Source organism: Lagopus leucura, unplaced genomic scaffold (assembly GCF_019238085.1).
Source record: "Lagopus leucura isolate 7727_CA_CO unplaced genomic scaffold, USGS_WTPT01 Super-Scaffold_774, whole genome shotgun sequence".
Lineage (NCBI taxonomy): Eukaryota > Metazoa > Chordata > Aves > Galliformes > Phasianidae > Lagopus > Lagopus leucura.
The window spans coordinates 6,107,444-6,132,024 of record NW_024962258.1 but is presented as its reverse complement, the minus strand read 5'-3'; the positions used below and the strand labels follow the sequence as shown (position 1 = coordinate 6,132,024).

Below are 24,581 nucleotides of genomic sequence, written 5' to 3'. Positions count from 1 at the left end.
GTAGTTGCAGTAGAGTGCCCAAGAGGCTGTATGGCAGGGACTGCGGCAGGACACGTCATGGCCAGATGGAAGAGCTTAGCACCTCGCATGTTTCATGCCACCACTCTTGTTCTGTGTTACTGTACACAAGGTACAGAAGGTACAGTGATATGTAAATGTTGACAGGAGAAAAACAAGTCTCCATAAAGGTTTGACCAGGGTATTACCGAACACTTTCACCAAATGAGCTGATTAAGGAACAGTTCTGTCCAAAGGCAAGTAAAACTGAAGTCAGTCACTTCACCAGACATGCAAATTTATTGAACAGAAATGACCACTGTATCAAAGCACTGGAAAGTTAGAAATGCTCTGGAATGAACTGACTTTAGATGGACTTTCCTATGAAGTCCTCCAGCACTCCTGAATACTGATTATGTTTCTTATTTTATTCTCAGATGCCCTGAATGGCATATTCAGCTGTTCTGGGTTAGTTATTTCCTTGATCAAATACCCGGACTAGAAAAAAAAAAAAAAAAAAAAGGCTGCAAGTTACCATTAATGTGGTCTAAACTCTGCCCATTTCCATAACTTGACTTCTGATTTACACCTACTTAAATGAGTTCAAAATAATTCACTAGAAGCTAGCTATGAATAACTAATTCTGGACAGAAGTTCCTCATTTAAAAATACAATCCTGAAACACAGAAAAGGAGATACACTAAGCTGCAGTTATTTCCAGATGTTACAAACTGTTAGAGGTTTTGATGGTTTTCAGAGTGAACAGGATAATCTCTGTAAAAGCTAATTCCAGTCTTGCTGAAATACCATTTTTTACACCAATCAATTCTTGAGTGATGTGTTTGAGTAGATGTGACAGTAGCATTCAGTGTGTCTACATAAGACACATCTAAGTACAGTTCTGACAAACTGCTCAGATGCATCAGCACCACTAGATTTCATTTGTGCACTTAGATTTAGGCAGTTGCTTCAGAACACAGTGTTTTCAGACACATTTCAAAGAATGCACTCGCAAAGTTGTTTTTGATCTGCGATTTTTTTCTTCTTTTTTTCATTTAAAAGGTTTTACATGAAAACTTTTCATATCTGTATTTCAAATACAGACTTGAATATTTAGTAATTTCTACATATTTGGGCTCTGCCTTTGAAAATTAGAATATTGAAAAAAATTTAGGCAAGTCAATTTACCCACTAAATCCCACTCTCCATTTGAGATGTAGTTGGAAATATCAGCCTCAAGCATCTGCAGGTCAATCAGCCAACCACTGTGAGTCCAAGAGCCAAACTTCAAATCACACTTCTGCACATCAAAAGGGAACCAGCGGACATCAATGTAACATGTGCTCTTCAAAATGCCTGTGGATAAAAATCAACCAGAATGAAATGTGTGCAGGATTCACCTCCACCCTTAAATTGACTGACTGTGAGCAACTTTCTTCTCCAAAAGCTTGCATGACATAGTCATGGTGTAACCAAACAGCAACCAGTGATGAAAGATGCTAGCGTAAGTGCCTTCCTGGGACATTGGTGAAGATCCTCCCTTCTTCACTGCATCCTTCAGGTAGATTGTCCAGAACACAGTGGCTATGTGAGAGCTGCTCTCCCTGTCTCTTGGTCTGGCTGGACCAAGGATCACATCCAGATCCAGATTTTACTCTGCATGTTTCTAATCCACTTTCTTCATTGAATATTAGGTAATGGAAGGTGTTAGGATTTGTTGCATGCTGTTGCATACTGTAAAGCTACTGTTTAATTTTGGTTTATTTCTTTATTTGTATTCAGCTGAAACAAGAGATTAAACTAGGGAATGCTCCAGACCTTGGGGGCCCCAAGCTGCAGTTGCAACATTTTCCCAGCTGTCCAGGAGAAAAGAGAGCCTAGAGCAGGGGGAAGATGATCTATCCACACAGCCCATATCACAAGAAGCTGGTGGCAAAGCAGAGGTCATCCCTACAAACCTTCACCTCTGCAGGCCTGAGGCTATGCAATTTTCACTTTAGCTCTCCAGCTTCCCTGAGCAGACCAGCACAAAGGTACGCTGTGATGGAGAAGCAGTTTCTGACTTGATGGAAAGTTACCTCCAATGCTACACTAAGATGACCTGCTTGCAGTAATTGTTTCTGTGTGCTCCTTAAAATACCAGCTAATGTGAATCTTAGCTCTTAAACACCTAACAAATTTGTGTTTGCTGTAAGTGCTCGGGTTCTGCCTTTTGAATATAAAATCCCCCAAACTGAGATCATGTGCTAGTTTCTTTCTGTTGCTGTAAAAGCTGGGGACATTGTGGCTTAATGGTGTGGTGTGTGCATTTCTCTGCACAAAAACTGACACCCAGCTGGATTCCATTCATTTGCTCTGTTACCTTCTGGTAGATCTGCCTCCCACTGTCACGGCCATTTTCGGGTTGGTTACATTGGGTGTTTTCTCCCAGATTCTCCTCAATCTTGGCTCTGCTACCTTCCTTCACAACAGACAGCTGTCCCCTCCTTGTCCTCTCTCTCTGCTCCTCCATTGAGCCATGTATAGCAGAGCTTGTTTCTCTAATGGAGAGCATCAGTGAGCACAGCCTGCTCGCAGAGTCATGGGAAATAAAACTTTAATGAAGCCTTGGAAACACCATCTTTTTGCCTCTTCTGTGTTTTCCAATGTCCTGATTAATCTGGCTGCTTCTGTGATACTTGTTGCATTAAGTAGGCTGATTATCAACATTTGCCTTCTAAAATGGATTGGGCAAAGCAGTTTAGCAGCAGTTAAACTTCTGTAAGAAATTTGATTTTTATGCTTTGCATGAGACATTTCCTTTACTTCTTATTCTCTCTTTTCTACTTCCAATTCTTCATCACAGAGTTCGTAGCTCACTGCAGATGTACTCTGCATGTGTGGTATGTCTTCTGCCCTCTTAGATGAAAACAAACTACTAGAGCACCAGATCTGCCTATAAATGCACATTCTCCATTGCCTACCTGTACTGAACCAGTAGGGACAGGGAAGGCTCTGTTCTAGTTCATGGTTGATTTTACTCCTATTAACTGTTGCTCTCTGGAGAGCAAACATTCCCATGGTCTGTCCATGAAAAAAACAAAAATGCCTTAAAAGGTCTCAAAGGTAGGGATCAACAGAAGATCAACTATCAGGGAATACCCACTTTTATCTTGGTGGCTCCTATGGTTGTGCTTGGCGTTAATATTCCAGCGTATGGCACAAAGACTGCACATTTCTTTTCCATCAGAGGCTGTAATGAAGGGGATAGCTTGTGTGTTTGCTGTAGGTCCTGGCTGCTTGGACACTGAATCAGCAGTATAGATGGCCCTATGGACACTGAATCAGCAGTACAGATGGAAAGCAGAATGTGGATTGGGTCTGGCTCAACAGGGCTGGTCTCAGTTCATCTTTTCTTGATGAACTCATGGAGATGGAGGTTCAGGCTCATAAAGTGCGCTGCAGAGAGACTGCTGCTCCTGGTTACCTCCTGTTGTCATACTTCCCTTCAGTCTCAAGAATGAACTAATTGGTTTGCATAAGAAACTTTGTGAAAACACGATGTGAGGTACCCAATACCTTGCCTAGATAACTCAGGTGGACCTCTGAGTGATCAAACTACTCAGCAGATTCATGAAGTGGAAATATGCCATCAGTCATGGAGCTATATTACTTAGTGGATCTGTCTCACAATAAAGTTATATATCCTGCAAAATTGCTGTGGACTGCTTCTAAATATTTGATTTCATCTATGAATGAAAACTGCTTACAGTTCTTTAAAGATATACATTGAGCAAACAAACACAGTCTGCATCCTACCTGGAGGAATATATTGGCAGGATCCAGAGTAATTCACCAGCACATTTGTATGAAATGTTGCATCGAATCTTTCATCCGCACTAGAGCACAGCACAAACAAAACAGAGGAAATAAAAAGCAAGCTGATGTTTAAGATGTAGCAACTTTCAACAGAAAAAAAAACCAAAAAATCCTCTTTTGTGATGTCTGAATCAAGGTCTGGCTTATGCCCAGGTGAAGAGCCCAGTACCTTTTTTTCTAATAGACACTACTGGCCTGCAACCCAGAAGTGCCAACGGCTTGCTGTAATGTCCTCAGAGAAGCAAGATGCGGGGCTGTTAGATGTCTTGGTGCAAAGGCTGAATGGAAAGGAGCAGAAAAGGAGCAGAAGTATTACAGTTTTTGAAGTTTTAAGGAAGTTTCAAAGTCTGAATAGTTGGCAGGATGAGGCTTATCTAGGGCTGCTGTCAAAATCAGGCAGCTCACAGTGTAACTCAATTTTTTACCTAAATATCTGTTGTAAGAGCAATGGTGCCCTGAGGTAATAATCATTCTGTCTCTTAGGATGCTTAGGGGCCAAAAGTTTGCTTCAGGCAATGGAGGTGCTGCAGAGAAACAAGAATTCATTTAGGGTTCCAGTGGTTCTGAGAAAAAGAAGGAAATAATAACCTGAGCAAGAATACTGTTTGTGTTTGCTGTAAGTGCTCAGGTTGTACCTTTTGAAGATAAAATCCCCCAAACTGAGATCATGTGGGGGCATGAAGCAGGCATGGGGGAGTGTTCCAGTTTAAATACAGAAGGATTCCCATGTTGGTTTCTTGCCTATCACGACTATGTGCAGGTCCATGTTGCATGGCTCTCCCATCTCACACACCCTGTCTTGCCACCAATCATGGAAAATTCCAATCTCCATTCATCCTTTGGCTTCTTCCTTGTTCATGTCTGAGGAAGGTGGACGCAGTGTCAGAAAGCTGAAAGTAATTTTCTGTCATGGGTGCTCCTGATATAAGGGGGGGAAAACAAATGCTGGAGAAGACCACCACACACCCGCAACCTGCTCTCATGTCAAAGGGTGAAGAACAATGTCCTCTGCATCAGGATCCTCTACATCAGGGCTTGAAAATCAAGGACTGAACATTGGAAACATGGGAGCAGGAATGACTGACTCAGGAGGAACATAAATATCAACAAAAATCAATGGGGATAAAAGTGAAAAGACTACGGCCATAACACAAAAGGCCACAAGAAAGGCTGTCTTAATAGAAAAAAGAAAACAAGGGAAAGACAAAGGGTGAGGTAGACTCGCTGCTTGCTGTGAAAGGAAAGGAAACAACAGGGTACAGGGAGCTGCAATATCCTGTACCTTCTGCGCTTCACTCTTCAGGAACTGTGGCTCACCACAACTAACTCTCACACAGTGGTCAGAGTCCAAGGCAGGAGAAGAAAGGAAAGCATTAAAGAAGTGTAGAAAAAGACAGGCTCCAGTTGGCAGCACTGATGAAATTTACTCCTGAGTACTGAAGGTGACCAAAATACTCTCTGAAGCATTAACAATTATTTGTGGGAGTTTGGGGACTGCAGGACAGGGCTCAGTGAATTAGACAAGTTCAAAGAGAATTCTGATTTGTTTTTTCTTTTTTTGTAAAAAGGTGAAATTATAGATACATCATCCTAGCTTCAAAGATAATGAAGTAAAAACAGCTGACACGGATTTGTCAAGGGCCAACTGCATGAAATCAATCTAATTTTCTTACTGAATAATTCAATAAGAGGAAGTAGAAGACATATCTGAACCTCAGAAAGCCCTTCCTGTGACATATTCTTATAAACAAACTGAAATAATATAGACCAGATAATATGCATCATTTTTGGAGACTGAAAATTAATAAAGAAACTGTAAGCAGTAAAGTTGCAGTAAAGAATAGCACCTGAACAATTTTCAGGGCACTTCAAACCTCCTTAGGTTTCTTATAGTGGGTATAGATATAAAGGTATCTTATAGTGGGTGCTTGGAAGGGAAAACAGCAGAAACCAGAAGGAAACCCAACCCAGACAACTAGATTATGTTTAAAACTGACTGAGAAGGACAGGTCAGTGAAAATCTTGCAAGGACAAAGGACAAAACAAGCCCAAAAATAAGACATTTGAGCAAAAGTAGAACCCCTTCCTCCCAGAAAGCAATAAAAAATAGTCTGTATACAGAACTTCCACTCAATTCAACAGTGCAAAAGTGCTAACTAGAGTGCTGGACTCCATAATGGAGAAGAAAAAAATGGGTTCTAGAGGTTTTGGGGAGCTAAGGAATGATGAAAAGGTGGGGTAATGGAGAATACACAAAGAAACAGATTATTTATTTCAAGCAGGAAGACTATGGCACAAGCAATTTTCCAGCAGAGGTATGGTAATTATAAGGAGAATATGGTTGTTTTCACATTCACTGGGAAAAGAGAAAGAAGACGTCTATAAAACTACAGAAAGCATGACTTAAAGTGACTACTAGAAAATCTATTAACTTGCATTTGTTTGCTTTTATATTTTTTCCAAGAGTAGCGGACAAAACCTTAGAATATCAGAGCAGCGTGGTTGTTTATCAGCATCTAGTGCTCTAGTTTTAGGCTCCAACTGCCAATTGTGCATATTGCTTACCTGTTATAGAGAAGAATGTCAGGTACCCAAATCTGGTCGGCTGGAAATCGCAAGTTCTGCACACCCGGGTATTCGTACTGATCCCAAGACAAGTAAATATCAACCCAGTACTGTTGGAAAATACATACATCAGATTATACAAGCTGGTAGAGATCTTTTAAGCAATTTGGAATATTATGGGAGCAGAATGGATATTATCAGTAGTGATAGCAGTAGTATGATAATTGTTTAATGCTAGGCTTTAATTATTAAGAACGGTTGGCATACAGAGAGAGGAATTTGCAGGTTGATGACTCAGTGTTGTTAGCTGCTGTATTTAATGTAGTGCCTTGCCACTCCACTCTGAGACATGAAGCCAGACATCTCAAATAATTTAAGAAAGGCTCAGGAACAACTTTTGTGCTGAAAGTGACTTACAGAAAAATGCTATGGTAGGATTGCAAGAGTGTTACTGGTGCTATAGCTGAAGACACTCTCTGCTAAGAACAAGATACATGCAGGTTCTGCTGTGATGATACCATAATACCCTATGTTGGTTTGGTTTAGTTTTTGCAATAGAAAAAACTCATTCCTGCTTCAAATCCCAACAGACATCTGTGAAATAAACAACCTATTCAGTTGCACCCATTAACTTGACATAGTATTTAACTGCTCAAGTCAAAGCAGAATTAGCTCAATCATTCAAGTCTCCCACAGGTTTTTCCCTGCAGAGCTGCATCTTTGCTGAGCGCAAGCCATTAAGGAGATCAGTTTATGCTCCATAAAAATAGATCATATCTCTCACCACACGGCCAGCAGCAAATTTGGTAGGAAGTTCCCTCCACCAAAGCCCTAAGTGAAGATCAGCTTTGCTTACCCTGCATGACCAGTTCTGGTCACTCTTCAGTAGGAGCAAGTTGCAGGAGAGGGAGGAGGTGTGTTTATGCATGAGATTTTTAAAGTAGAAGGGAAGGCAGTGTTCCAAGGAAGCTGTCCCACCAAGGAGCTTGGGCACTGTAGATGGCAAACCACTGCACAGCTGAATGCAGTTCTCTGCATTTGGGGTGCATGATAGAGTGTCCTGCATTTTCAAGGGATACCCCAGCTCCCAATTATAGACATCTCAGAAGCTATGAGAGCAGGACAGCCAGGTCTAATGAGGTGCCTGGCTCCTTCACTACAAGAGCCCAGCTCTACTGTTGGAGGGGCCCTGAACCTCTTGAAGAGCCTCCAGCTATAATGGGAGCCTTGCTTTGAGCTGTCTGTTACAAGATCCCTATGCCCATCGGCCTAACAGTGTGGTTAGTATTACTTCCTAAGGTCTGCTCAGAGGGTGAATGAAGTCTCCTGTTGTTTTCACTGCTAAAAGGAGCACTAGAAAAATGTCAGAGACAAGTTAAAAGGCAGCAACCTTGCTTTCCAGCTAAGAAATCACATTCGGTAGTTCGCTATTAGGAAGGTTTTTTTAATCTTTATTCTTACAGGTTACTCACCATCTGCAGCCAAGCATTTGTAATCAACACCTGATTCTTCTCATCCTTTGACAAGGAAAAGAAAGAGAACAAGAAATTAGACTCATGGATTACAGGTGGAAGACTTCCTTTGAAAACCCACTTCTTGGGTTAAATAAACACAAAGTTTTTGGAGTAGATTGTGAGCTCAGTGCAAAATTATTTAACTGCATTACATAACTGAGACAATAATGGCTCTTTTCTACCTTTTGAAACTACAGACCTCCTGAAATTTTCATAACTGATCAACATCAGAAGAAAACAGGCAATGACTGTTATTTTGCTGGAGACCATTGGATTGCTTACCAAATACATAAAATTTTTCTTTTGTCTAACTGGGCAAAACAAGATATTTCTAGTACAATACAACATATGGTAATTTGAGTGAGTTTATATCATATTTACTGCCTCTGCAAAACAGGAGAAGTGCTCTTTCTTTGGAGTCTTGGCAGTCTACTGCTTAGCTCAGGCTGAATTGGAAGGACTGGGCTTGTGGAAATGCTAACACATGACACCAAGACACAGACATCTGAAAGGGAGCTCAAGAGATACCCGTGCAGAGCAGTGGATCTGTATGTTCAGACGCCAGCGTGTAGATGCTACAGGGAACCAGCTCTGACTCATGACAGAAATGAAGAAGCCTCGTTAGGGGGCTACAGTTTGCCCACTTTGCTGCAGCCAGCCTGCAGGTACAGGATCCTGTGGTATCATCACCATAGCAGATACGGAGAAGCAGTTCCTTACTCAGATCCACACCTGTGCTTTGCACAGCTCCAGATACCACCACAGCTATGTACTTGATACTTGCCAAGAGCTGAGAATGAGGTACTCAGTATTGTTGGCCCACCGTATACCCAGTTATTTCCAGCTTGGGCTCAGCTGGATCCTGAAGCTAGGGTGTGAGGCTGTAGTAAGTCTGCCTGATGCAGCCATTTTCCGAGGAAACCATATTCCTGGCCAAAAGGTATACCAGAAAGTAGCATTTTCCCCCTCTGCTTCAAATCAGCTCTCTTGGGCATGCGTTGGAAGGAACAGCTATGGCCTGACCCAGGTGATTCCAATACTTTCAATGTGTGCTCTCCCAGGCTGTCACAACCTACAGTGCGTTAACTTGCCTCCCCTTTCTACAGTTAGGGATCATAGAGTATGCTGAGTTGGAAGGAAACCGCAAGAATCACAGAGTCCAGCTCCTGACTCCACACAGAACCACCCAAAATCTAAACCCTATGTCTGAGAGTGGCATCCAAGCACTCCTTCAACTCCCTGAGCTTGGGGCTGTGCCTATTTGGGCAGTCTGTTCCATGCCCACCTCCCAGTGCTGCAGCCCCTTTCCCTGACCCCCAGCTGCCCTCCCCTCATGCAGCTCCATGCCGTTCCCTCGGGCCCTGTCGCTGTCACACAGAGCAGAGCTAAGCGCTGCCCTCCGCTCCCTGTGAGGAGCTGCAGCCGCCATGAGGCTCCCCTCAGCTCCTCTGCTCTGCGTTGAGCACACCAAGAGACATCAGCGGCTCCTCATGCATCTTCTTCTCCAGACTGTTCACCATCTTCACAGCCCTTCTTTGGATGCTCTTTAATAGCTTTATGTTCTTGTACTGCAGTACCCATCCTGCACGCAGTGCTGTAGGTGAGGCCGCACAGTGCTCCCCTCTCCCAGTGGCCACGCTGGGCCTGCTGCAACCCAGGGTATGGTTGCCCTTTGGGCTCCAAGGAACACTGCTGCCTCATGTTCAACTCACTGTCAGACAGAACACTATGATCCCTTTCTGGGGGACTGCTCTCTGAACTCTCATTTACAAGTCTGCACATAAGTCCAGGGTTTCTGCAATCCAGGTGCAGAATCTGACACTTGCTCTACTTAAAACTTACATAGCTGGTGATTGCCCAGCCCTCTAATTTGCCAAAATCTCTCTGCAAGGCCTCTCAACCCTCAAGAGAGTTAATGTCATCTCTAAACTTCCTTACTATACCTTACAGTCCCATATCCAAGTCATTGGACTAAAGAGAACTTGCCCTAAAATTGAGTTCTGCAGACCCCCACTATTGACTGGTAGCCAGATTGATGTAATTGCATTTACTACAATTCTTTGAGCCCAAACTGCCAACCAATCATTCACCCATTCCTTTTTGTCTACCTTTACATTGAGCAATTTTCTTAGAGGAGTAGTGAAATAAGCAGTAACAAAAGCTTTGCCAAAATCCAGAGAGTTTATATCATCTGGCTTTCCCTGGTCAATTGAGCAAGTAACTTTGTCATAAAAGGAGATTAAGCTCATTAAGAAGGATGTTTTAAATGTAAAGAATGCTTGGGGCTCCTGAGACACAACTCTTCTTCAAATTGTGCCCAGGCAGGTTCAGTTTGGATATTAGGAAAAATTTCTTCTGTGGAAGAGTGGTCAGGCACTGGAATGGGCTGCCTGCCCACAGGGGTGGTTAAGTCACCATCCCTGGAGGTGTTCAAGAAGCATTTAGATGTGGTACCGAGGGTTTAAGTAGGGAAACAATACTAGTGGTAGGTGAATATTTGAACTAGATGATCTTGGATGTCTTTTCCAACCTTGGTGATTCTATGATTCTATAATTTATTTTGAGATTATTTTATGCTTGTTTTTATTTCTCCTGCTCTTCCAAAGCCAAGAAGAAATATCAAACACAGAGCTCATGCAGAGACCAGAGCAATTAGCTGCATTACAAGGAAGATATGGAAATCTCTGATGGAAAGAGAGATGTTCTAGCATTAGCAAAGCTGCTGTGAAACTGTGCAGAAAATCCTTTGACTGAGCTGTAGTGATCAAACCTCAAGGTTCACTGCAGAAGTCACCAGTGGGATGAAGTAGTTAACACTCGTGACCATTGTTCAGTAAGAAAAGACAGACAGAGAACTTCACCAAGATGCAAGATGATGTGGTGGCCTAGTAAATTTTCTAAAGAAAATCTATTGGCTATGGTTTTCATTTTATCAGGTCCAAAAATGTCTGGTCTCCAAAATCACAAGGTAAACCACAGTCCTTCAGTAGCCTGGGCTTTCTGGATCATGCTGATCCTTAATTATACTATTTTGGCAATACTTACTGGTTAAACAGGCAGTAAAGCCACCTTAATCACTTTAGAAAAAATTACCAGTCTGCTAACATCAAGCTACTTTTGTACTGTCTTTCTTTCCCACTCCTGCTCCAGAGATGCAAAGAAACTAGTGAAGAAGCATCAGGAAAGATGAGAGCTACTCGGAAGCAGACTGTCACACATTGAGCTGCCTCTGTGGATATGTTTTCTTCAGTGAGAGCTCTGAGTTTACCTCTTGTGTGTCCCACACTTAAGCCGTTGTGTGGCTGCAGGCTTGCAAGCTAATGCATGAATTAAAGGCACTTGGAGAAGCCTTTTCTGTTTCTCTCTGGCACAGAAGATACTGGATTACTGGCACTACTGAATCCCTAGCATAAACTTGTTTGTATCATGTTTCCCTCTCCTCTCTTACTTGTCCTGTTGGAACTGCAGAAACATCCCATCCTAGAAAGGATGAAACCATTGATCTACAGGACTGCCAGTGGCTTTGGCACTGTGGGCAGAGTCTTCTGCTAAATGCCTGTCCCAGGAAAAGGAAACATCAGGCATGACACAGACCTTTGCCATAGTCATCTATGCAAAACTGTACATCACATCACCTCCCCTGCTGCTCCCCTTGCCTCCTCTTGAGATCACTCTAAACTGCTTCTGCTGCTGAAAGACATCACACAAAAATCAGCTTAGATTTTATATCCTGTTATAGAGGTAATAAATTGATTCAGCAGAGCTATTTGTTTTGACAAACGTAGGAAACGACAGCAACTCAAGAACACAAAGGATGTGTCCAGGGATCCTCAGAGGCTCTTTCTTGACTGATGCCCACCTCACCATTCTGTGCATGGTGAGCATAGTGATTGTCTGAGTTGCTTATTAAAACCTAGCTATATTTTGTGCAGCTAATGAATCAATAATTGCTTTATAATTCCAAACCCCAACGCATGAAATCAACGAGGGGAGGCAGGAAGCTAGAATGGCTGAGTGGAAACCTGCCGGTGGATTCAAGCTAAGAGATAAAAATGTACAGGCAGTAGAAGCAGGGACATGTGGCCTGGGAAGAGTTGAAGGATGCTGTCCAGATGCAATTGAACCTGGAAAAGGATGTGAAAAAACCAAGAAAATGGATTTTATAGATACATGAGACAGAAGAAAAAGGCTAAGGAGTATGTGCCCCCCCTGAAAACTGAGAAGGGAGAACTGGCAAGGACAGATATGGAAAAGGCAGAGGTATTCAAGAAATTCCTTGCCTCAGTTTTCACTGGCATGCCTCTCATGTCCCTGAACCTCTAAGCAGGGGCTGGATGAGCTCTCCCACTGAAAGTGAAGAGCAGGTTTAAGGTCACATGTTGAAGATGAATGTGTACAAGTCTGTGTGGTCCAATGACATGCATCCCAGGTTCCTGAAGGAACAGGCTGATGTAGCTGTCGAGCCATTCTCCATTGTATTCAAAAAATCATGACTGTCAGGCAAATTGGGGTCTGGAAAAAGGGAATCATCACTCCCATTTTTAAAGAAAGGGAGAAAGGAAGACCCAAGGAACTACAGGCTGGTGATCCTCATGCCTGTGGCTGGGAAAGTCATGGAGCAGATCCTGCTGGAAGATATGTTAAGGCACATGCAAGACAATGAGATGATTCATGACAGCCTGACCAACTTAAGCAAGGCAACGTGTTGTTCCTGACCAAAATGGTTGCCTCCTACAATGGAATGAATGCACTGATGGACAAAGGAAGTGCAACTGACATCATCTAGCTGGTCTTCTGCAGGGCTTTTGACATCCTTATCTCTAAACTGGGGTTGGAGCAACCCTTGATGTGTACAGACTTGAAGAAGAACTCCATGTGAGCAGTGAAGAAGGACTGGGGGGTCCTCATAGATGAAAAGCCGACCAGCAGTGTATGCTTGCAGCCTGGAAGGCCAACTGCATCTTGGGCTGCATGAAAAGGGAGGTGGCCAGCAAGGAGAGGGAGAGGGTTGTCTCCCTCTGCTCTGCTCTGCTTTCATGAGGCTCCATTTAGAGTAATGAATACAGACCTGGGTCCCCCACCACATCAAAGTGCTGGAATGGTATTGGAGAGTGGATCTAGTGGGTGGCAACCCTGCCTGTGCGGGGGGAGGGTTGGAACTGGATGAGCTTTAAGATCCCTTCCAATCCAAGCCATTCTATGATTCTCTGATGTTAGGCTCTGTACTGCACACATCCTCCTTAAAAAGTCTTCCTGTGTACTTTTAAGAGAAAGCTAAACAGAGTGACCCAAATTACAGGCTGTTGCAAGTAGAAGGCTCCTTTCCCTAATCTGTGTAAAATGAAACATTTTCCCCATGTACATTACAGCACACCAAGGACAGGAGGAGGAGTGGACTTTCCCTTTTATGTTAGCTGCTTGAAAGCCACAAGGGATGCTGTAATATGTAGTGGATCTGGAAGGCTTGCAAGTTTCCTCCACGTGGAGACATCTCTGTTAAGAAGTCTTTAACTCTTCACTTTGATTCATTCACAAGGAAACTCCCTTTTACCTGATATTGCAAATTTTCACTTAATAGACTCTGTCTCTGCAAAGAAAATCATCTAGGGTTGACTTTATTTTACCGAACTGTTTGTTGCCCTACTTGCTCACCTGTCACACTTTTATGAGGTCCTTATTCAGATGCTAATGACTTTGGTAAGTAGCTCTGACTGCAAGCAGCTCATTATCCACTGCACATCATATTGGTATTTCAGTTAGACTTAAACACATTATCTTGGGTACGTTTTGCCTACTTTTCATAAGGCTACTGTGACAATTATGTTTGTCCTACTTGTCAGGTTTATTTTATAGTTAAAGATGAACTTGCCTATTAGAGTTTGCACATGTTTAGCTGGAGTGTAACTGTGTTCTACATGGTCTTCCTTTCTTGCTCTTTGATAATTACAGTCAGGAAGAGCACAAAGTCTAACAGAGCTTTGGACTACTTATGTCTTTTTCAGCCTTGGGGGAGAAATTGTAACTTCAGGCTATTTTCATAGCCATTCAGAATGTACTCTCATCCTTGCCTTCAGGCCTCTATGTTTTCAAAAGCTTTATGGAAAGCAAATCCCAGAAAATGCTGCATGTGTATTCAGCAAAAGATGCAACCTGACAGGAAGGAAGGAAGGAAGGAAGGAAGGAAGGAAGGAAGGAAGGAAGGAAGGAAGGAAGGAAGGAAGGAAGGAAGGAAGGAAGGAAGGAAGGGAGGAAGGGAGGAAGGGAGGAAGGGAGGAAGGGAGGAAGGGAGGAAGGGAGGAAGGGAGGAAGGGAGGAAGGGAGGAAGGGAGGGAGGGAGGGAGGAGCAGCCTGTTCCAGAGGAGCATAAAGGCATCATTTTGTATCGGACAGGAGTATGTTGAAATTCAGGTTCCCTTTTGTACGTAGCTCTCTTGCAAAGACACTTCTAGAGAAGGACTCTGAGGAGCCAGGCCTTGCAAAGAATACATCCTGAGGCTGCCCGGAGGTGAGGCTGTGGAACTATGAATCCATACTTTAATGTGAAGGGTTCTTAAGGGAGGAGGTGTTCTTTGAGCTTTCTGGGCTAGTTGCCTGGCATTTTCAGAGCTCTGGAGTCATCAGGAGCTGTGGACTGTGTACATTTCTGAAAGACTTAAGCAAGGGAGGGACCATATTTTTCTACTACAAAGATACTTACAGATAATGATGAGAATGCATATGCCGTATGTTGTCTCAGGTGGTCACTGTCAGGTACTGTTTGGCCTAGATAAAAGCTAATTCTCCAACTTGGGAAGCACTGCAAACAGCTCTCTCAGATGTGTCAGGGATTTGTGCAAAGGAATTTAAGATAAGTCATGTAAGTGCCTTTCCTCCCAGGAGAAAACTTGACTAACCCATCACTTTGGTTTTTTTTGTACATGGTCCATGCCTCACTTGGCACTGTCAGACCTGGAGATGACCTTCCTCTGTTTTTGACAGGCTCCCAGCGCTCAGCTCTCCCTACAGCAAAGCAATGAAAGCAGTCCTGCCAAGATCCCAGGTGAGGCAGGAGATGACAAGCCCCCAGAGATGCCTTCCAGCACTCCTCTGGGTATTCTCCTGGGCTGCTCAGGCAGAGCAGTTTGCTCCTGGTATTTAAAAATACTTGAAAAACTAGTTCTGTGGTCACTGGCAAGTACAACATTGTCCTCTAAATCCCTCTCTTTATCTGGGTCATATTTTCTATCTTCAGCTGCAGCCCAGTTAGTCCTCTGTTTTGGAAATTTGATTATCCTTCAGCCTCAGAGGTTTGTTTTAGAACATGTGCTAGGACACGTGAATGTTTTAGTTTGGTTTTACATTCACTGCTGTCAATTCAAAGCTTACAGTATGCGTAGGTTTGCTTTTCTTTTGCACCAGTGCCTGTCAGTAGACTCTCCTTTGCCAGAGCAGCATCCAGACAAAATATGATTGCCCTCAGCCATACAATTATTTAGGTCATAATACAGGGACAAAAGAATCCAAAGGCCTTCCTGGTTCAGTAGACACATCATACGGTGATGTGTAAGCTCTGTAACAAGGTCTTTGTTACAAGGTGACTAACTGAGATCGTTAATCCTTGCCCTCTCACAGAGAGCATCGACTGCCATTGACTTATTGCAAGATATTGAGCAGAAAAATCCCAAATCGAACAGGTAATTCTTAAGACAGGAAGCTTTTTTTTTAAATTCTGCTTATGCTCCTGATTTTGTAGGAGGGATCTGGTCAAGAAAGATTTCCATTGACTAGGAGAGTTCGAAAGTGTTTTTAGCAGAGGTATTATTCTCTGCACTGGATTTTGATCAAGAGAATCAAAAGGAAATGGGATGGCTTTCAAAAACTTGTAGGCTCTGCCTGTGTCTGCAGCTGGCAGCCCTTTAAATTGCTAAAATACCCATCTGCCCAAAACCTTGAGATGATTAATTAGAACAGCTTTAATGCATTGAATAAATGAAAATGCTCAAAACCTGCCAGCTCGAGGAAAATGCACATTTCCCTCAAAACACTCCTTTTTAACAGTCACCACCATTAGCTCTGTGTTTCCACCAGTGATGAGCAAGAGCCTGCATGCTGCCCTCGTAACAATCTGCACCAGCAGAGGTGACCCTACTGTTGTCACCACTTCTGAAATGCACCACCCACTGCCTCACTGTGCTCACATCCACTGTCTGATCTCCAAAACATTCAGCAAGTGTCAGCAAATGTCAATGGTTGTCTTTTTTTCCACATAAGGAATTCAGTGTCACACCTTTGCTTCATCTGCACTCCCATGTCAGAGGTTCAACCTCTACGAGCCAACATAATAAAAAAGGAAGCATTACTTTTGAAGCAGCCCTTGTATTTAAGAGCTCATAGTTGAACACTCTATCACTCCTTCTTTTCTCATTTTATTGCTGTGGGCCTCTGCTTCTATGAATAGATGTTATTTCTCATAAGTATATTTCACCTAAGGCTGATCCACATTTCTGTCTCTCTCCACTGATTACTCTTTGAGGTGACAGTTTTCCTGGTCCCTTGTCCTGCTTTGGCAAAGAACATGTCCTTCCCCTGGAGCAATTAGCCCAGCCTGCTTTGGCCTTTGTACTGGGTAGCAGTCTGCGACTGAGCAGTCTTATGGCCTCTAACCACACTTCTGCCATGTTTTTTTTTCCCCACAAGAAGAGATGCATGATACTCCTCTCAGTGGGGAGGAAACTCTGTGGCTCACATTGTTGGTGACTGAGTCCCACAGATCCGTGCAATACTGGCTTTCTTTCCCATTGTTACCAATTCATACTGCTGCTGCAGGGAAGAAAGGCCATGTAATGCAAGCTTGTTTGCATCGTACATGCAGCATGGCCTTCAGCTGCAGACTGTGGCTGTCGGTGCATCCCTTGGGAAACATTTTTTTTTCTGCAATGCAGCCACTCAGCAGTGCCTGAAGACCAGAACAACTGGAAGAGTGCCATGTAATAGTTTCCAACATTGTTTTTGACCCTGTTTGGCCTCAAGCTCTTCAGCAGAAACCTGCACATTCCAAAGACCACATCCCCATGCTGGGAGGAGCTTTGTTCCACTGTTTCACAGATGTTTCCACAAAGGTTTGTACTGGGATCAATGATCTTTAACATCTTCATCACTGACATTGACAGTGGAATCAAATGCACCCTCAGCAAGTTTGTGGATACCAAACTGTGTGGTGCAGTCAGAATACCCTAGGGATGGGGTGCCATCCAGAGAGATCCAGACAGACTTGAGCAATGGACTCAAGAGAACCTCATGAGATTCAGCAAACCCAAGTGCAAGGTCCGCACCTGAATTGTGGCAACTCACACTATCAGTACAAGCTGGGTGATGTAAGCATGGAGCACAGCCCCTTGAAAAGGACCTGAGGGTACTGATGTACAGCAGCTGGACACGAGCCAAAAATGTGCCAACTACATCCTGGGCTGCATCAAAAATGGTGTGGAGAGCAGGTCAAGGGAGGTGATTCTGCCCCTAACTGCTCTGTGCTGGTGAGAGCTCACCTGCAGTACTGCATCCAGATGTGAAGTCTTAGTACAGGAGAGATGTGGACCTGTTGGAGCATATCCAGAGGAGGGCCACAAAAATGATCCCAGGGGTGAAACACCTCTCTTATAAGGACAGACTGTGAGAACTGGGGCTGTTCAGCTTGGAGAAGAGAAGCCTTCAAGAAGACCCAATAGCAGACTTTCAGTATCTAAAGGGGGCTATAAGAAGGAATAGGACAGACTCTTTAGCAGGATAAGGGAAATGGTTTCAAACTAAAAGAGGTGAGATTTAGTTTGGACATAAGCAAAAAGTTTTTTACAGTAAGGGTAGTGATGCACTGGAATAGATTACCCAAATAGGTGGTAGATGCCCCATCTCTGGAGACATTCAAGCCCAGGCTGGATGGAGCTCTGAGTACCTGACTGAGCTGTAGATATCCCTGTTCATTGCAGAGCAATTGGGCTAGATGACTTTTAAGGGTCCCTTCCAGCTCAAGCAATTCTATGATTTTGTCTCCGTCAGAAGCCCCAAGAGCTAGGATAACAGGTTTCATGTGTCTTTCCAGCACAGGATTGCTCTGTAATTGACAGGTTGGATGGATAAACTGATGTATATGCCCAGTTACTGGGGGAAAGTATGTTATGTCACAGTCTAAAAGCAGACACTCCTTCACTGAAATCCCAAGCCATCCATATACAGCAGTAGGTGCTTTGCATATTCTCCAGGGTGGGTTTCTCATCCTGAAATAGCCCTCCATGTATTTTGTGCTCTGTTGGCATATGTTCCAATAAACATGACTAGACAGGAATTGTTATTCCAAGCTATTCATTATTCATTGCCTTTTTCAGCATTTGAAATCACAGGGAAAGCAGCAAGAGAAGGGCAGAGAAAGGTCCCCAGTAGTCCAGCCCTGAATACTCATCAAGGTCTCACTCCCAGGCTACACGTAAGGATGCCTTTTCATTTTCTTCCTATATTTACATGCTGCTATGACAGACGTAAGACTGTTCTGAAATATAAGTAAGCACTTAAAGCCTTTGGTCAGGGAAGGGAATGGGGAGAAAAGATTTTTACTTAGGAGCAGTGACAGACTCTCTGGAGTTACAGAATGCAGTGTTAAGCTACAAGTCTATCAAACACTGAAACACTAAGAAACACTGGGTGCAAGGACATGATGACAGCCTTGGTCAGAATGCCTTATTGTAACCTGTGTGTTCGGAATAGTGACCATTTGCAGAGCCCCCATCATGTGCCAGTTTCCACAGCCCCAGGTGAGGCATAGCCAAGAGAACTCTGATTTCTGTGGACCCTGTGTGAGAATCCTTCTTTGTTCTTTGGCTCAAAGCTTACTTCCTGAGGTATTTCTTGTGATAAGACTCTGATTGATCTGTTGAGGAGGCCAGTGATGAGTGCTACTGTGTGACTTGGGAACATTTGAGAGCCCCTTCCTCCAGAGCTGCTTGCCTCCGGAAGAGAGTGCTCAGGAGTGTTTACTGGTGGAAGATCTGGCCTGTGACTAAATAGCTCCAGCTTGGTATGGCAGAACTGGGGAATGATACCATCGGGTCCTGTGAAAAACAGGATGCAGGTGAGCATCCCTGCTATTATCTGCTAGCAAGGCCCAGAAGGTGGGAACAAAGGAGTTTCTGTTGAGATCCCAGAGCCAGAAGCTGCCACTCCAAGGAGAGCTGACTCGACCACTTTGGATTTGAGCTCTTACTCCAAAGACAGCTGACTCGACCACTTTGAAAGCATTGAAAAGGGGCCATCATCGCCATGGTCACCATTGCGGTTGCAGTAGTCACCAACAGAACAGCAATGTCCGATGACCCACCACTAACGAAGATCAAAGGCTGAACTACGAGTCACGCTGGATCATGGTGGTGACTATCTCCCTCTTGCTTCCTATAAAGACTCCTTGCTTCTTCTTTCCCATCTTTTCTATCGCCCTCCTTCCCTTCCCCATTACCCTAATTCATAATAGTGTCCATCCTCCCCTTCCCCATCTCCCTGATTAAGATTTGTAATAAACTGGTCGGACCAACATTTGAACTGTTGTTTCTTAATCTCATGCAGGGTATATAGATAATAAAAGAACCTCCTCTCCCTCCTATTGGAGTGAGACACCCTGCTGCCCTTACTGGAGGGAGATGTGGAAAGTGCCATACATTTCAAGCAGCTGGTTGCCTCTCCAAAGGATGAGTTTATTTCCCTGTGACTGCTATCAATCTCCTTAGTAATAATCAGGCAAATTTCAAGTTAAATAAATTTTGTTCCTTAGTACCTTGTAGCATCACAGTCACAAGTGGCCAGGGACGCTTTAAAATCCTTGATGGCTCAAAATTTTTTACAGAAGATTAGGGAGTACCCATTGGCTAAATACTGAAATTCCTACCTCTTTAAAGAGGATAGCAGAAGTCTTTTCACCACACAGGCAGAAAACTAAGTAGTTACTATGAAATAGCTGGATCAGAAGAGATTCTGTTGTGAGAACAGAAAAACTCACAAGCATATTTGTCAATATCTTGTTAAAGCTGCAGTCACCAAGCACAGCTTGGAGACCCATGCTGAAAAACAGAGATCAAATGTGCTATGGAACTGCTGCTTACAAGATGAGCCCCATCCACTGGCTTTGCACTGAGCTAGGCAGAAGGCAATGGAAAAAGCACTAAGTTAAAAGGCAGGTAATTAAGCCTTCATGATAATACTTAAAGCAAGTGTGTGGGCAAAGACTTTTCAGACGGAAGCTGTAATTCCCATAGTGCCTAACTTCACTATGCTAGCAGATTCAAATGTTTAATTGGCTTAGTAAGAGTAGCATTTTGATAATGCCTGGCTCTTAGCCGGCAGCCAAAGTACTCACTCATGACTCAATTAGCCCTGGCATTCCCACTCTTGAAGCTCCATCCACGTTAATGAATAGGACAATTTATTTAATTTTTCTTCTCAGAGTTTAAAATTGGCCACAGTAAGTGAACTATATGACCAGAAGAGAGAGTTTGGGATTTAACTTTAATGAATCTATTGTTCTATCAACATTTCTGTAATTTTTCTGCTTGGAATTTTAATGACTATTTTTCACGGACACTAATTACAGCTTTTCAGCTTTTATAATGACGTCCAAATTTCTTCCTCAGTAACACCAATTGCTTCAGTCTCCCTGCAGTGGCAGGGAGAATTTAGTAAATCAGTGAATTTACTCTTGCAAAATGAGAATGCAACTTCTGGTGGAGAAAAATCTTTCTGGAAAAAGACATTGTTTTGTAATGTAGGTCTGTACAAGGATAAACAATAAATATAGCTCAGAAAAGCTGTGTGGGAAGCCCACAAATAAATGGAAAAGCATTAATAGGACAGAAAAAGAAAGAAAAAAAAGAAAGATCCAGAAGGGCTGAACAAGTTTTTCTCCTTACTGTTTACTGATGCTTTGTAAGTAAACAAAATGCAGAATATCTGTTTAATAATCCTTTTCTTATTACATCTCTGATTACATCTCTGTCTGCTATGTGTTCTTTGTTTCATTCTTGAGAGGTCATGCTTATGCTGTTGAAGTTATCCATCCTGAAAAGATTTGTACAGGATGTACTATCAGGATTATGGTTTAATCTAGTGAATGCTGATGCTATATTGGGAATAATATGTCAATGGCTGCTTATGCGTACTGGCGTATTTGTATTTATTTCATTGAATGACTTGTGAGTTGACCTGGGTTTGCTGTGCAGATATTTGGTCATATGACTGCGCCAGAATGCGCAGTGAGAAGGGATGATCTAGTTGCTGTAAAGACAATTTAGGAATGGAGAGGAGAATTAGAGATAGAAACATAACTCTTCAAGTCTCTTGTTGTTAAATTCCCCTGCAAAACCAGCATAGCTGGCTGCCATCTTCCTCAGCTCTGCTGGCAGGAGTACTAACACCAGTAACACCAGCACCCACAGCTACTTGGTGCTTCTTGTCCTCTGCTAACCTCACAAAAAGGAAAAACTATGCCTGCACTGCATTGATGTTTTCTGGAAGGAATAAGCACATTTTCATGTTAAAAGTAGAGTTTCTTGCATAAGCCACCTGCGTTTACAGGGCCCTTCTCTACTTACATCCTACAGAACACAAGAACTTAAAGACAAGGAAACATTCAGAACTGAGATTTTGAACTGGGAGAACTGTGATAGACAGACAGGCTGCCTGCTTTCACTTTGGCAATTTTCACGCAAAGGGAGCAAGCTTCAGCAAAGAGCTCATTCCACACCAGCCTGCCCTTTGGGGGCTGAATTCAAAGGACATGAAGAGCTGCTTGGAATGGAGAACTATTGTTATATCAATCTTAAAACAAACTAACTAAACCAACAAAATAACAACCACAACAATAAATTACAGTAACAACAACAACAATAAATGAACAAAACAGAGTGAACTAAAGCTTGAATCCGGCAGTTTGATGTCTTTCTGATAGAGAAGATTAAAACTATTGGGCTGCTAAGCTAGTTTAAAACTACTGCTTATAGTAGTAATAATCGCACCTGGGTGCTCAGAGAAGGTATATGCAGATTTTTCCCATAATTTCCCTCCCCAAGAAATGTACAATATGCATAGTTTTGGTTTTCAGGAGACAATCCGAATATTTGCTTTTTACTTCCTGACTAAATTATTCTGTGATCTTGTCTTGCTGCTTTCTAGTCCAATCAGGAGCTTCAAGCAGCATCAAAATCTGCAGCTTATGTAGGATTGTTTGCACGCACGTGATTAGGTTTGGGATGATCCTGCAGTCTGTAGAATGTGCTCTCTTTCTACAAGCGGTTCAGTCAAATCAGAATAGTACGCATTAAATTTTCCTCATGTAGTGTTTGTTTGGAATTAGTAGCTGCAAATAAAGCAATGGATTCTTTGGCTTCTGGAGTGCCAACTGACTTTTCAGTGGCTGGTGGGGTTTTTTCTCATTATTTTTGTTTCTTCCCACTGGTGACTGCACACCCTTCTTCTTACTGACAGTCTCTCAGAAACAGGAGAAAGTTGTGATTAAAGCATTAACAACCATGTGGCATTAAAAACTTGGGCAACCTGGCAAATGCTGGGAGATTTTCTGAATCAGTGGCAAGCGAAAGAGTGAACATGCAGAAAGGCAGTAGGGCACGCCATGACATGAGAGGAGATGCACAACCAGACCTTTGGATGGCTCTGCAGAAGATAACAATGTGAGAGTGGTGTCTGTGCCCTCCCTCTTTCTCACGAGGCCAAGGAATGTGCTTAACTGTGTATTGCCTCTGAAGGGCATCAACACTGCTGTAGGAAATTTGGAGGTGTGTTTGATTTTAGAAAAGGCTTTTGAGGCATTTATTACCTCTGCAGCATTGTGCAGCCACTTTGAAGCACTCTTCTTAAAATGAGGCTTTTTATTTGGAATTTTTTTTTAAAGTCTGTGATACGTGCTCCAGTTTTATTCATTACACATTTCTGTTAGTTGACTGGTGGGTTCCTCTTTTTTCATGGTATTTTTAAAATTGCACTTTGAGGAAATGTGTCCTAGAAAAGCAAATCAAACAAGCTTTTGCTCTGGCTAACAAAGGGCAGTGAGGAAACTGTTGCAGTAGCATTGATGCACTGAGCTGAAGATAATAGTAAGCAGTATCACAAGCAGAAAGAAAGCTGAAAAAAAAAAGATGGTACTTTTTAAGATGTCTCACCATACTCTGACATAAAGGATGTAGATCCCCTCAGATAAGGTTCCCTGCAGGTGCCAGCAGGAGCAATCAAAACTGCTATTCATGATGACAAATATTTTCTACCTAACAGGCCCCAGTGAAAAAGCATTGAATTTCTTCTCTGTGAAAAATATCTCATCTCTTGATTTGTCCAGCCTTTCTGATGGGCTGGAGTTTTAGACAAAGTAAGAAGACGAATCTTGTTCCAGGTACTCTTGGATGTGCTCTACCCTTGCTTGGGTTGTCAGGCTGTCAGAGAGCACTTGCCTAGCAGTGCTCTGTGGGAGGTTTCACCAGCCAAATCCACTACTGGTGTCAGGAAATGACTTAGGGAATGTGGAAGCCCCAAGTAAGAGTGATCCCTGGACATGGCAACCCAGGCCTTGTGAAGAGACAGATGTCCTTCTCTTGCATTTGCCTCTGTGAAAAGCAGAGAACATGTTCTTCAAGGTTTTGAGTCTGGCAGCTGGCTTTGGCCTCTTGTCTGAGTGAGACAACCCTTGGTTGGCCTTGTGATGCATGCAGCTAAAAGAGGTTACTGATCTTTTGTACCTCGTCTGCTGCTCTTTACATCACAACCCACCTCTTAAACAAGTGTTTCTTTCAGCAGCTGGAGCATCCAGATGCTGCAATCTGTTCTGCCAGCAGCGGAGGCTGAGCAGCAGCGTTCACACTGAGAACTTGCTTCCTGACAGATTGTTCACGTTTCACTTCCTATATTGGGTGCTGGCCCCCATGGGAATGGTGTTCTGTGGATTTTTAAGCTGATTGGTTCAGCCACTTGTTGATGTCACATTGGCCCTTTTACCCCTCCATTGCAGAAACTTGAGTGGCAGCCACATTATCACTGACATCCTGGACAATGTTTCCACTGCTGGAAGTAGTACATGGTGCAGCTTTCAAGATAGCAAGAAGAGAAATGATCACCTAAATGCTTTGTGTAAAGAAAGGAGGATATTTCTCCCTTATCAACAAATTAAAATACTGTCTACATCCAACCAGAGAGTAGTCCAGTGCCCATCTGTTCCCATGCAGATGTCCCCATGCGACTCTTATGATGATAAGCATGATAAGCTCAACTCATATTGTCCTTGACGTGGATTCTTCTGCTACTGTATTGTGTGAAGATACTTTAGTCCGTGCACAAAGGACTGGAGGAGACAGACACTTTTTTTCACATTGTGTAGTAAACAAATTTCAGGTTACTCTGCATTACTGAAATTGCAGGTTGCATAATGCTCTGAGCTGAAGAATTTACAGCATCTGTACTGTGTGCAGGGAAGCAAAGCTGGTTTCTATGTATGCATGACCATCTAGATGACCCCTTTCCTACTGCAGACAATCAAAATGCAATAGAGGAATTAAATTGGTTGCAACAGGCATTGACATAACACAGATAGAGCACTTAAAGAAATGTAGCCTGCTGAAAGGATGCATTTCA

At 43.0% G+C, this 24,581-nt stretch overlaps 1 protein-coding gene and 1 long non-coding RNA gene across 2 annotated transcripts in view; both read right to left on the bottom strand.

Moving 5' to 3' along the window:
• The window catches only part of LOC122176441 (neuronal acetylcholine receptor subunit alpha-7-like), a 64,222-nt gene that overhangs the window by 20,785 nt on the left and 18,856 nt on the right, over positions 1 to 24,581 (bottom strand). Inside the window, exons 3-6 of the mRNA XM_042864938.1 lie at positions 7,893 to 7,937; positions 6,421 to 6,530; positions 3,796 to 3,875; positions 1,186 to 1,353 (exon numbers count right to left, since the gene is read on the bottom strand). Coding sequence (XP_042720872.1) covers positions 1,186 to 1,353; positions 3,796 to 3,875; positions 6,421 to 6,530; positions 7,893 to 7,937 — 403 coding nt within the window. The remainder of the gene's footprint in view (positions 1 to 1,185; positions 1,354 to 3,795; positions 3,876 to 6,420; positions 6,531 to 7,892; positions 7,938 to 24,581) is intronic.
• LOC122176442 lies at positions 4,093 to 4,509 on the bottom strand. Its single transcript, XR_006177743.1, has 3 exons — positions 4,491 to 4,509; positions 4,281 to 4,379; positions 4,093 to 4,133 (listed from the first exon to the last, which is right to left on the bottom strand). It is a non-coding gene; the product is annotated as an uncharacterized LOC122176442 (long non-coding RNA).